The 14,516-nt window shown below is 42.9% G+C and overlaps 1 protein-coding gene across 7 annotated transcripts in view; it reads left to right on the top strand.

Moving 5' to 3' along the window:
• SYCP1 (synaptonemal complex protein 1) overlaps nucleotides 1-14,516 on the top strand; it is a 204,450-nt gene that overhangs the window by 125,609 nt on the left and 64,325 nt on the right. For 6 of the 7 annotated variants that reach the window (XM_073667118.1, XM_073667122.1, XM_073667117.1 and 3 more), the window contains one exon: nucleotides 10,206-10,298. The exons of the other annotated variant lie outside the window; for it this stretch is intronic. In XM_073667118.1, the coding sequence (XP_073523219.1) occupies nucleotides 10,206-10,298 (93 nt within the window). The remainder of the gene's footprint in view (nucleotides 1-10,205; nucleotides 10,299-14,516) is intronic. 7 annotated transcript variants of the gene reach the window in all.

Raw genomic sequence — 14,516 nt, 5'->3', positions numbered from 1 at the left:
ACTGCTACAATTTCTGCTAGGAGGTGTCCAACTTTATCCCAGTCCCTAGTTCTTGTAGGGATCCCTCCCTTGCATCTATAGGTCTTCGTACAGACTAGCCGAGGACTTTAGCGGGTCTGATCGCAGGATCAGGTTCCCCGTTACATCGTAGGGATCTGGCTTAGTTCTATTGTAGGGACAGATCTCCTTTCTTTCCTTAGTGCTTGTAGGAGATCATAACAGTAAGTCCAGCCCAAAAATATCTCTAAGGAAAGACTTCCAGTTTCCATCATGGTGTCGGTTCAGGATTTGGCTCAACGCCTGCAGGGACTCTCTCTGGAGGTGGCCGAGCTCCAACAACACGTGAGTAGCTGTTCTGGAGCACATTTTGTAGAGCTAAAGGTACGTTTGCCTGATTTATTTTTTAGTGATCAAGAAGAATTTTTTTCCTTTAAAAATGCTTGTTTGTTGTATTTTCGTTTGAGACCCAGATCCTCTGGTGATGAATCACAGCGCACAGGGTTCATAATGTCACTTTTGCGCAAAGAACCTCAGGGATGGGCCTTTTCTCTCCAACCTAGTGATCCATCCTTTAGATCAGTGGATAGTTTTTTTTCTGCCTTGGGTTTGTTGTATGATGATCCTGATTGTGTCTCATCAGCTGAGACTGAATTGAGACATTTGAGGCAGGGATCAGGTAATGTGGAAAAATATTGTTCTCACTTCCGTCGGTGGTCTGCCCAGGTGGGGTGGAACGATTCAGCTTTGAAAAGTTTGTTTCTTGCGGGGCTAGGTGAAAGGGTTAAGGATTTGCTGATTGCTTATCCCACACCTGGAAACTTGCAGGAGGAAATGCAATTAGCTATACGAGTGGACAGGAGACTGCGTGCAAGGGTTAATGAGAGTAAATCCTCTGCCATGTCAGCTCCGAGTCTTGAGAGGGTCTGTACTGACTTTGGAGAGCCGATGGAGATTGGGGCGATGGCACCCCGCTCTCAGGAAAAAGACCGCAGATCTTCTGAAGGTTTGTGCTTTTATTGCGGGAAATCTGACCATTTTATTAAGAACTGTGTGCTTCGTATGAACAAAGAAAAAAAAAAGGTCAGTTATGCCCGTATTGCCTGTTTCAATACTAAGGGGGTATTTCTTTCTGCTACTACTGCTGCTCAGGAAGAATTAATTGAATTTCGGATATTTGTGGATTGTGGTTCTACTCTGAATGTCATTGATGGGGGATTCTTGGAAAAACTTAAATTAAAACCCAAACCTTTGTCATCCCCTATTGCTGTGGTTTCTGTCGATGGCTCCCCCTTGAAGAGTGTTACTCACAAGGTCTGTGAATTTCCCCTCACTATTAATGGTATTCACCAAGAAAATTTGGATTTGGTGGTATTAAATAATTTGCCTTCTCCAGTAATTTTGGGGTTACCCTGGTTAAAATTGCACAATCCTGTACTGGATTGGTCTACCAATGAAATTAAGTCCTGGAACCCTAAGTGTTATGACAAGTGTTGTAACGGACATATTGCTGCGGTGGAAAAAGGGGAATTACCTGTACCTATTCAGGATTTTTGGAGAGTTTTTTCTGAGGAGGAGTCACAAATTTTGCCTCCCCATAGAGACTATGATTGTACCATTGAATTTGTCCCTGGAGCGACTCTTCCTAAAAGTCGTTTATTTAATCTTACTATTCCTGAGAGAAAGGCTTTAGAGGAATACATACAGACAAGCTTGGCCGCCGGTCACATTTGGCCTTCCAAGTCTCCTGTGGCTGTTGGATTTTATTTTGTTAAAAAAAAGGACGGCGGTTTACGTCCTTGTCTGGATTTTCGTGAGATTAATAAAATTACTGTACGCAATCCTTACCCACTGCCATTGATTCCTGATTTGTTTAACCAGTTAGTGGGGGCCAAGTGGTTCTCTAAAATTGATCTCCGGGGGGCATACAATTTGTTGCGCATGAAGGAGGGTGATGAATGGAAGACTGCTTTTAACACTCCTGTGGGTCATTTTGAGAACCTGGTTATGCCTTTTGGTCTTACCAATGCTCCAGCATTTTTTCAGAATCTTATTAATGACATGCTTAGACCTTTAATCGGCAAAAATGTGGTTGTGTATTTGGATGACATTTTGATTTATTCACCGGATCTGGAGTCTCATTGGCGGAGCGTACGTGAGGTATTACAGTTATTAATTGACAATTCGCTTTTTGCTAAGCTGGAGAAATGTGAGTTCGCTGTACAGAGAATTAGTTTTTTGGGCTACATTATCTCCAGCGAGGGCTTTGAGATGGACCCTGTGAAGGTTCAGGCGGTTCAGGAATGGCCTAGGCCTATTGGTTTGAAATCGATACAGAGGTTTTTGGGTTTCGCCAATTATTACAGAAAATCCATTAAAAAATTTTCTATTATTGTCAAACCACTGACCGATCTCACCAGGAAAGGTGCTAATGCGGTTCAGTGGACTACTGAGGCCATTGAAGCTTTTGTGTTTCTAAAGGAGAGATTCAGCTCTGCTCCCATCCTTATGCAGCCTGATGTGACTAAGCCGTTTTTGGTTGAGGTTGATGCTTCTTCGGTGGGGGTCGGTGCGGTGTTGTCTCAGGAAAACAAGGATGGAGTACATCCCTGTGCTTTTTTTTCAAAAAAATTTTCTGAGACTGAACTTAATTACGATATTGGTAATCGGGAATTGCTGGCTATTAAACTCGCATTTGAACACTGGCGTCATCTCTTGGAAGGTGCTGAATTTCCCATTCAGGTTTTCACTGATCATAAAAATCTGATCTATCTTGATGCTGCCAAGCGCTTGAATGCCCGTCAGGCTAGGTGGGCACTTTTTTTCTCGCGGTTTAATTTTTCCGTTACTTACATCCCGGGAACCAAGAATGTTAAAGCTGATGCTTTGTCTCGCAGCTTTTCTCCCATGGTCGGTGCTGAGGACGAGGGGAGCATTTTACAAGAAGGTGTTGTGATTGCTGCATTGGACTCCGTTTTGGAAGATGAGATTCTTAAAGCACAGGAGAATGCCCCATCTAACACTCCCCATGGGAGGTTGTTTGTGCCTAGGACCTTTAGGAGAGATTTGTTTGTTGAGTGTCATGAGTCTCGGTTGGCAGGTCATCCAGGAATTTCTGAGACCAAGAGACTTGTGGGTCACAGTTTTTAGTGGCCTGGATGGCAGAAGGAAGTCATTAAGTGGGTGAGTCAATGTACGGTGTGTGCTAGATCTAAGTCTTCACATACTCCTGCAGTGGGGCTGCTTTGCCCTCTGGAGGTTCCTAGTGCACCTTGGACACATCTGGCTATGGACTTTATTACTGACCTTTCCCCTTGTGTCACTTGGTTCCTTTCATCAAACTGCCCTGCGCTAAGACACTCGCTAAGGCCTTTGTCAAGGAAATTGTCAGACTACATGGCTTTCCTACTGACATTGTTTCGGATAGGGGACCTCAGTTCGTGGCTCGTTTTTGGCGTGCTTTTTGTGACAGGTTGGGAGTTCATTTGTCGTTTTCATCCGGATATCATCCGGAGTCTAATGGCCAGACAGAAAGGAAGAATCAGGATGTTGAGCAGTTCTTGCGTTGTTTTGTGGCAGACAACCAGGAGGGGTGGTCTGAGTTTCTGCCACTTGCTGAATTTGCTCTTAACTACCATACATCCTCTTCTGCTGGTTGTTCGCCTTTTTTTTGTTGTTCTGGGAGACATCCGTCTTTTGGGTCATTCTCCAAATTGGTATCGGCTGTGCCTGAGGAGGAGAGTTTTTCCGGTGATTTGGAGAAAGTTTGGACGGATGTGCATGGTAATCTTCAGGAGGCTAGCAAAAAATCTAAGAGGTACTTTGATAGGAAACGGCAAGAGGTTTTGTTTGCTATTGGTGACATGGTTTGGTTGTCCTCTAAGAATCTGCGGTTGAGGATTCCTTCTAAAAAATTGGGTCCCAAGTTTGTAGGGCCATTTAAGGTGCTTCAGGTAGTTAACCAATCTGCTGTTAGGTTGGAGGATCCTACCTCCTGGAAGATTAATCCGGTGTTTCATGTTTCTCTGTTGAAAAGAGCTTATGTGTCGGATGGAGACGCCTCTGCCACTGTTCCTCCGGTGGTGGAGGACGGGGAATATGAAATTTCCCGCATCCTAAATTCTAGACGGTATAGAGGGAGTTTGCAGTATCTCGTCGCTTGGAAGGGTTTCGGACCCGAGGATAACTCATGGGTGAGGGCGGATGATGTTTCTGCTTCCAGACTTGTCAGAGCGTTTCACAAGAGGTTTCCTGATAAGCCTGGGCCTAGGGGATCCAGAGGATCCTCATAGAAGAGGGGGTACTGTTAGAACTCTCCTGTTGGGTTTTTTCTATCTTGCTGGTCACATGACCTTTTTTGCCTATTTAATCCTGCTCCGCCCTCCTGGCCTTGCTGGACTTCATTGTAATTTCTACTCTTAAGTTAGCCTGGTGCTTAGTTACCTTTCTCAGTCAGTTTAGCTAGGTCTTCGGACCTTTATGTTCTATGTTGTGTGTTTATCTTTTACTGCTACAATTTCTGCTAGGAGGTGTCCAACTTTATCCCAGTCCCTAGTTCTTGTAGGGATCCCTCCCTTGCATCTATAGGTCTTCGTACAGACTAGCCGAGGACTTTAGCGGGTCTGATCGCAGGATCAGGTTCCCCGTTACATCGTAGGGATCTAGCTTAGTTCTATTGTAGGGACAGATCTCCTTTCTTTCCTTAGTGCTTGTAGCTGATCATAACAGTTGGCTGTTGTGAAGGGGTTTCTCTTCACCATGGAGATTATTCTGCGATCATCCACCACTGTTGTCTTCCTTTGGCGCCCAGGTCTTTTTGCATTGATGAGTTCACCAGTGCTTTCTTTCTTTCTCAGGATGTACCAAACTGTAGATTTTGCCACTCCTAATATTGTAGCAATTTCTCGGATGGGTTTTTTCTGTTTTTGCAGCTTAAGGATGGCTTATTTCACCTGCATGGAGAGCTCATTTGACCGCATGTTTACTTCACAGCAAAACCTTCCAAATGCAAGCACCACACCTCAAATCAACTCCAGGCCTTTTATCTGCTTAATTGAGAATGACATAACAAAGGGATTGCCCACACCTGTCCATGAAATAGCCTTGGAGTCAATTGTCCAATTACTTTTGGTCCCTTTAAAATCAGGGTGGCACATGTTAAGGAGCTGAAACTCCTAAACCTTTCATCCAATTTTAATGTGGATACCCTCAAATGAAAGCTGAAAGTCTGAACTTCAACTGCATCTGAATTGTTTTGTTTAAAATTCATTGTGGTAATGTCTAGAACCAAAATTAGAAAAATGTTGTCTCTGTCCAAATATATATGGATCTAACGGTATATTCATGTACTAATGGTGCTTCTGGTGCTGTGTTCATGTACTGATTGTGGTTTTGGTGCTATTTTAAAAAAATCTATGAATATTTGGTATTTCCGTACTCACACTGACCTGAAGAATCATGTTGATAGGTTAATTCTACTATACAATGAATATGGTAAAAGCAAAAATCGAGAAACAATAATGGAATTGCGTTTATTTACTGCCGGTTAATATTGTACTGCGGGGAGGGGTGCCATTTGAATTTTTTCCTCCGGCGGTAGGGCAGTTGAAATTTTTCCTGTGTCTGAATCATTACTCCATTACAATAAAGTGAGCCTATTTGGTGCCAGTGTCAACACTTGGGACATTATTATCTGTAACATTACTGAATGCAGGAGAGTCTCAAGATAGCACATTCTAAGTCAGGGGTCCTCAAACTTTTTAAACAGGGGGCCAGTTCACGGTCCCTCCGACCATTGGAGAGCCGGTATATAGTTTTTTAAAAAAACTATGAACAAATTACTATGCACACTGCACATATCTTATTTTGTAGTTAAAAAAACAATGCAGGAACAAATACAATATTTAAAATGAAGAACAAGTAAAATTAAATCAACCAGTATTTCAATAGGTAGGTAGCTGTACCCAATAGGCAGCATAGGTCCTCAATAGGCAGGTAAATGTCCCCAATAGGCAGCATAGGTCCCCATTAGGCAGGTAAATATCCCCAATAGGCAGGTAAATATCCCCAATAGGCAGGTAAATGTACCCAATAGGCAGCATAGGTCCCCAATAGGCAGGTAAATGTCCCCAATAGGCAGGTAAATGTCCCCAATAGGCAGCATAGGTCCTCAAAGGGCAGGTAAATGTTCCCAATAGGCAGGCTGTTTACCCCTTATAATGCCATATGCAGGCTGTTCCACCCCTTATAATGCCCCATGCAGGCTGTTCCCCCCCTTATAATGCCCCATGCTGGATGCCACCCCCCATATAATGCCCCATGCAGCATGTTACCCCCCCCCCCATATAATGCCCCATGCAGCATGTCACCCCCCCATATTATGCCCTATGCAGGATGTCCCTTTCCCCCCATATAATGCCCCATGCAGGATGTCACCCCCCATATAATGCCTCATGCAGGATGTCACCCCCCATATAATGCCCCACGCAGGATGTCACCCCCCATATAATGCCCTATGCAGGATGTCACCCCCCATATAATGCCCCATGCAGGATGTCACCCCCCATATAATGCCCCATGGAGGATATAACTCCCCTGTCTTTATAATGCCCCATGCAGCATGTCACCCCCCCATATAATGCCCCATGCAGCATGTCACCCCCCCATATTATGCCCCATGCAGCATGTCACCCCCCCATATTATGCCCCATGCAGCATGTCACCCCCCCATATAATGCCCCATGCAGCATGTCACCCCCCCATATAATGCCCCATGCAGGATGTCACCCCCCCCCCATATAATGCCCCATGCAGGATGTCCCTTTCCCCCCATATAATGCCCCATGCAGGATGTCCCTTTCCCCCCCATATAATGCCCCATGCAGGATGTCACCCCCCATATAATGCCCCATGCAGGATATCACTCCCCTGTCTTTATAATGCGCCATGCAGCATGTCACCCCCCCATATAATGCCCCATGCAGCATGTCACCCCCCCATATTATGCCCCATGCAGCATGTCACCCCCCATATAATGCCCCATGCAGCATGTGACCCCCCCATATAATGCCCCATGCAGCATGTCACCCCCCCTATAATGCCCCATGCAGCATGTCACCCCCCCATATAATGCCACATGCAGCATGTCACCCCCCCTATATAATGCCCCATGCAGGATGTCACCCCCCCATATAATTCCCCATGCAGTATGTCACCCCCCCATATTATACCCCTTGCAGGATGTCACCCCCCCATATAATGACCTATACCTCCATACATTAAAAAAAATAATAATAATCCAATACTCACCTCACTTCTCACTTGCTGCCGCTGCTCTACTCTGGTCTGGACTCCAGCGTCGCGGTGGCGTTGTCCAGCTCTGCGCTGTCTGTGACGGCACTCGGGAGGGCGCGGTGTAAAGACGTCACCGTGCCCTCTGACCTGAGATGTCACAGGAAGCACAGAGCAGGAAGACAGCCGATCTGCGGAGGCACGGGGAGAGGTAAGTATCCGCCTGCCGGGGCCCTGAGCAAGCGGGAGAGAAGGGCGGGCGCTGACACCGCTCCCCTCTCCTCCACCCATAGCCCGGCGGGCCGGATAAAAGTCCTCCGCGGGCCGCATGTGGCCCACGGGCCGTAGTTTGAGGACCCCTGTTCTAGGTGAAGTGAGAGGAATGTTAGGAAGGAGAAACTGTATGCTGTGGTTTATTGATCTTGAGACTGTATGGGAATCTCTAGATAATGCTTTGTAGGTGGAGAGTGAGTACTAAAGGTGGGATTGAGAAAGCTGTGGGACAGATACAGCTCTGCCTTCTGGAAAATGTAGGCACAGAGGGAGACCTGGCAGGAAATTGAGGATGTAAACAATAAAAACCCATAAGGATAGCTGCAGGGGGCTGAAGGTGAGCTAAAAACAAATATAAATTCATCAGAGGGATTTGGGGACTCATTGCAGAGACCGTCAGATCGTATTTATTTATTTTTGTGCTTGGAAAAACCCCTTAAGACAGATGAATCTTTATGGAAATGTAGTTGTATATGTCTGCAGGATATATATACAGGTGCATCTCACTAAGTTAGAATATCATCAAAAAGTTAATTTATTTCAGTTCTTCAATACAAAATGTAAAACTCATATAGAGTCATTACAAACAGAGTGATCTATTTCATGTGTTTATTTCTGTTAATGTTGAGGATTATGGCTTACAGCCAATGAAAACACAAAATCTCAGTAAACGTTAACGTTTTGGTGATATTCTAATTTAGTGAGATGCACCTGTATGTATAGGTGTGTATGTATCTAAACTTCATGTCAAGATGTCTTTAGAGTGTGAGAGGAAACCAAAGCAAACACTGGGAGAGAATACAAACTCCTTGCAGATGTTGTCCTTGGTAGGATGTGAACGCAGAAACTCAGCGTTGCAAGGCAGCATTGCTAACCACTGAGCGAAATACTGCAGCTAGTTGTTAGCTGTGAGTGTATAATAATTGTTTAGCAGGGATTTAATTTTTGGTGATATTGGGCTAGTGGTGTTTTTTCTTAAATGCAGCATATAAGGAGGGTGTCCATTACCATCGTTATTATATTTGAGTTAGCCACCTTGTGTCCACATGTTTTCCCCCTTTGTGTGTTGTTTTGCTTTCTGGTAGCTACTAACTTTTACAACATCAAACACATACAGCATTGTTGGTTGATAGAAAATAATGTTTCCTGGCATCACCATTGGCCAAGGTAAAATTTTACACTGACACTAGGGCAGCATTGATAATGGCTTTCACTGTGGTTCGCTGGAGTCCCAAAGCTTTAGAAATGGCTTTATAACTGTGAAGACACGGGGTCTTCTGTGGGCGTAACGCTACTCGGACAAAACAGGGTGAGGGTAAAACAGTATGGCAATATTTTATTGAACCACAACGCAGACAATAAACAGATGGAACAGTCCCAGCTAGTACTCAAGATGGTGCAAATTACACCTTGCCCCTTCCGCTGTCCCGCCGGGAATAGAGTAGCTTTGATTTTAGGGCTTCCAGGACCGACTACCCCCAACAGTGGCACCCCGCTTTTGGCGGGCCCCCAATGAGAGGAGGTAACAACAAACTTAGGAAACTAGGCGAGAGCAATGAGGTCTGGGGCCAGTTGACCTGTTTGTCCCTGAGGGCCAGGATTTGTCTGAGGGTTTAGCAATGGTCAGTGGAGCCGAACTGTATTCCTCCAGCTGGGGCCGAAGTCCCTTAAGCTGGCATGTTGTAGAATGACACCGAATAGAGGCAGAGACCCCCTTTTTTATAGTTCACAAATGTACTTTCAGCCGTCATTCACAGGTCAACGGTCAGGGATGAAGGTGGAAGGGGCTCACTCAGGTCTCATTGTTTGAGCTAATCAGTTAACATAGTTGGTATAGCAGGGGGCTCTTTAAATCAACATTCAGCTGCCTTTAGTATATTATGCAATTAGCATAGTAAGAAACATCATTGTTTATCAACCAACAGAAGACAGCAATCAGGGTTATACAAATAATTGTATGTCCTTCTTGACCAGCCACAGAAATACACATACATTTATAAGTCAACACAAAGATATTAGTTTATTTCTCTTGGCCTAACAAATCTAGACATTTGGCTGATTAAGATTAGAAGCTGTTTTGTCACAATAACCTTTTCCAGACTGATAGATCTCAATTACTTTGTTTCTCGTTTGTTCCTGAATTTCTTTGGATCGCAGCATGATGTCTAGCTATATCAGGCAGGTCCTATTTAAATTATTTTTTGATTGAGAGTAGGTGATCAGGCCTGTGTGTGTAGGGAAATTAAACTCAGCTTCCCAAAGATGTGATAAACCACAGTTAATTTATGTTTTAGAGCGGGGGGCAACCACTTTTTCACACAGGGCTCTGTAGGTTTCGATTTCTTTTTCCCTTAATAATAAAGACCTTCATTTAAAAACTGCATTTTGTGTTTCCTTGTCTTATCTTTGTCTAATATTTAAATTTCTTTTGTGATCTGAAACATGAACAATAAGAAATCAAGAAGGGGGCAAACACTTTTTCACACCACTGTATATGAACAGTATATATGCGTACAGTTTATATAGTCTTAGCTCAGTCTAAGCTTTAACTATTACTTGGTAGATATGCAATAGAAGGGTGGTGATAAACAGAAATTTATGTTGGGAAACGCATGTAGTTTTTTTTTCTATATTTTGTCTGCTAGCATCAGTACGATAAACTTCTTGAAGAAAAAGATGCAGAACTAGGTGGACTCAGAGCAAGAGAACAGGAAGTAGCTGCTACCAGAGTGTTACTGGTAAGAAAAACTGCATTTACTTTTGTACCTTGATCAGTAGAACACCTCTTTCAGATGTCCGTGTTGCACGTCCGTGGTTCTATCCACTTTTTTAACGGACAGAACACCCATTATAATCTACAATCTGCTATTCGCATGTCCGTGTTTTCTCAGGACACATGTCTGTTGTTCTCCAGTGTCACTTATGGCACGCTGCAAATGTGCCAAAATTGCAAAAAAAAAGTGCAACAAAACGATGGTTACTCTAAGACTTAAGTGAATAAACAATACAGCTTTTTTTGAATCCAGATTGCTGCTTTCATCTGTTCCTATATGTTTGTGAGTATTTGAATCATCCTCTTGGAAGCTCTGTACATCCTGGCAGTTTCTTAGTTTTTAGTTTTTTTCCTTTCTGTCTGGTAAGAGCCATAACTAGTTTTATTTTTTCCTTTGACATAGCCAAATAATGTGATGAATTGTGGTTTTGAATGACAAAAACAAACTTATGAAAAATGAGGAAAAAATATTTGTGGGGTAAAATAGAGAATAAAATGCAATTCCTCCATTGGGTTTTGTTTTTGTGCCTGGAAATGTGCACTAAAGATGATATGGTAAATTTATTTTGGTAACTTTATAGACAGAATATATTATTTTATTGTTATATAGTATTTTTATTTTTTACTAGTTCAAAAAATAAAAATTTGGTTTGTGACGCCCATAACTTGTATTTTCCATTGATTAAACTGTGCAAAGTCATATTTTGACAAGCAAAATATAGTTTTTTTTACTATTTTCATGTAGATGCAACTTTTTTTCCAATTTTAATTTTTCAGGGAAAACATGGTGACTGAAAAAACAGCAATTCTGGTGTTTTTAAAAAAAATTTATGACATTTATAGTGTGAAATGTTATATCATTAAATATATAATGATTTTTTAAATACAGTATAATCTTCAGGGTGGGCCATTTATATGGATACACCTAAATTAAATGGGAATGGTTGGTGATATCAACTTCCTGTTTGTGGCACATTAGTATATGGGAGGGGGAAAACTTTTCCAGATGGGTGGTGACCATGGTGGCCATTTTGAAGTCAGCCATTTTGGATCCAACTTTATTTTTTGTCAATGGGAAGAGGGTCATGTGACACATCAAACTTATTGAGAATTTTATAAGAAAAACAATGGTGTGCTTGGTTTTAACGTAACTTTATTCTTTCATTAGTTTTTTACAAGTTTATGACCACTTATAAAATGTGTTCTAAGTGCTGCCCATTGTGTTGGACTGTCAATGCAACCCTCTTCTCCCACTTTTGACACACTGATAGCAACACTGCAGAAGAAATGCTAGCACAGGCTTCCAGTATCCGTTGTTTCAGATGCAGCACATCTCATATCTTCACAGCATAGACAATTTCCTTCAGATAACCCTAAAGATAAAAGTCTAAGGGGGTCAAATCGGGAGACCTTGGTGGCCATTCAGCTGGCCCACGACGACCAATCCACTTTCCAGGAAACTGTTCATGTAGGAATGCTCAGACCTGACACCCTTAATGTGGTGGTGCACCATCTTGTTGGAAAAACAACACATCATCATGTAGCAATTTCAGATATCCAGTGGCATTGAGGTTTCCATTGATGAAGAATGGCCCCCCATATACCACGCCATACCATCAAGATACGAGATGTGCAGCATCTGAAACAACGGATACTGGAAGCCTGTGCTAGCATTTCTTCTGCGGTGTTGCTATCAGTGTGCGGGAGAAGAGGGTTGCATTGACAATCCAACACAATGGGCAGCACTTTGAACACATTTTATAAGTGGTCATAAACTTGTAAAAAATTCATGAAAGAATAAAGTTACTTTAAAACCAAGCAAACCATTGTTTTTCTTATGAAATTCTCAATAAGTTTGTTGTGTCACATGACCCTCTTCCCATTGACAAAAAATAATGTTGGATCCAAAATGGTCAACTTCAAAATGGCTGCCATGGTCACCACCCATCTGGAAAAGTTTTCCCCCTCCCATATACTAATGTGCCACAAACAGGAAGTTGATATCACCAACAATTCCCATTTAATTTAGGTGTATCCATATAAATGGCCCACCCTGTATAATATACTTACCTTGTAATGTCTTCACATCCTGTTCCATCCAGATGTGTCCAGATCCCAGAATTCCAAGAGGTGGAAGTTCGTCGACCGCCATATTGGGACACCCAAGTGATGGGTGTCTCAATATGGAAACCACTGGTGGTACCAGCCTCTTGCGCGGTACCACCAGCGGAACACCGTAGCAAACACGCCGTACACACCGCTGCCGGGATCAGCCAAATGATTCACTGACCGTCGCCATCTATGTACAGGAGGAGCGCATGCACAGTTTTAATGTGACCGCTGCTATCTGCCTGCACAAAGATAGCGGCGTTCTGATTTACTGCGTGGGGAGACAGCTCAAACGAGAGAACACATGAGGGAAGAAGACAGCACAGGGGTGGAGAGAGAGAGCAGACAAGGGGGAGAGCACATGGGGTATACAGGTCAAAGAGGAGATCACATGAGAGGAGAAGACAGGACATGGGGGAGAGAGAAAGTGCACAGGGGGGAGACAGCTCAAACGGGACAACACATCAGGGGAGAACACAGCACAGGAAGGAGAGAGACAGCAGACAAGGGGCTAGCACATGGGGTAGACAGGTCAAAGAAGAGAGCACAGATGGGAGAAGTCAGCACATGGGGGAAAGAGAGAGTGGATAGGTGGGTGAGCACATGGGGGGGGAGAGATTCTCAACGCTGCAAAGCCTGCCCCCCAATGTGACATTACCGCCCTACCGATGCGGTAGCATCGGGCCTCCATCTAGTTATATATAATATTATATTGTAAAACCTTTCACATTTTTCAAATGCAGCAATACTAAATGTTTATGTTTTTATATTTATTTTTGAAGAATTTTTTTTTTATATGTTTTTAGTCCCCCTCACAGATAATTGATTTAAAATTCGTTGTTCACCACTATATTGATGACCTAATGTTTGGATAAGTCATCAATATCAGATTTTTTGGGTCTGACACTGGCTCCCCCACTCATCAGCTGTTACTAACTTCGACAGTGGACAGATGTAAACAGAATCACTATATTTACGGGTGCATGTGTCCAGAAGCACGAGCTGGTCATAATGTACTGGGCAGTACAACTTACTAGGCACTACAACGTACTAGGCATTACAAGCTACGGGCACTACAGTGTACGGGCGCTACAATAGCAGATTCCTCTCAAAATTTCTAATAAATAGCATTTACCACATGTCTACATTACTTCTGCATCATTTTTTAAACATAATTATTTTTTGTTAGCAAGTAAAAGTTTATGAGCAATTTTTCATTTTTCCAACAAAATTTACAAGACCACATCATTTGTAGTGACTTTGAGAGGACTATGTGACAGAAAATATCTAGAAGTGACACCATTCTAAAAACTGCACCCCTTAAACTACTCAAACTCACATTCAAGAAGTTTATTAACCAAATGTTGCTTTACAGGAATTAAAGCAAAGTGGAAGGAAAAAATTAAAATTTTACTCTTTCCCATAAAAATGTTACTTTAGCCCCAAATTTTATATTTTCACAATGGTAGCAGGACAAAATGGACCCCAAAGTGTGTTGTGCAATTTCTCCTGAGTACACCAATACCCCATATGTGGTGGAAAACTACTGTTTGGGCGCACAGCAGGGCTCAAAACGAAGGAGCACCATTTGACTTTTGGAACGCAAAATTGACTGGATTCGATAGCGGACGAATTGTCATGCTTGGGAGCCCCTGATGTGCCTAAACAGTTGAAACCCCGCACAAGTGACACCATTTTGGAAACTAGACCCATCAAGGAATTTATCTAGAGGTGTGGTGAGCACCTTGAACCCGCAGGTGCTTCACAAATTTTTATAATGTTGAGCCTTGAAAATAAAAAAATCTAATTTTTGCTTCAAAAATGTTGCTTTAGCCCCAATTTTTTTTATTTTCACAAGGGTAACAGGAGAAAATGAACCATACAATTTGTTGTGCAATATGTCCTGAGTATTCCGATACTCCATATGTGGTAGAAAGCTACTGTTTAGGCACACGGCTTTGAGGGGAAGGGTCGCCATTTTAACTGGAATAGGTTGTGGACGCCATGTCAAATTTGAAGAGCCCCTGACATGCCAGAACAGTAGAAACCCCCACAAGTGACCCCATTTTGGAAA

Source organism: Phyllobates terribilis, unplaced genomic scaffold (assembly GCF_046119375.1).
Source record: "Phyllobates terribilis strain yellow unplaced genomic scaffold, ASM4611937v1 Scaffold_2__4_contigs__length_985480577, whole genome shotgun sequence".
Lineage (NCBI taxonomy): Eukaryota > Metazoa > Chordata > Amphibia > Anura > Dendrobatidae > Phyllobates > Phyllobates terribilis.
This window is presented reverse-complemented; position numbering and strand designations above follow the sequence as displayed.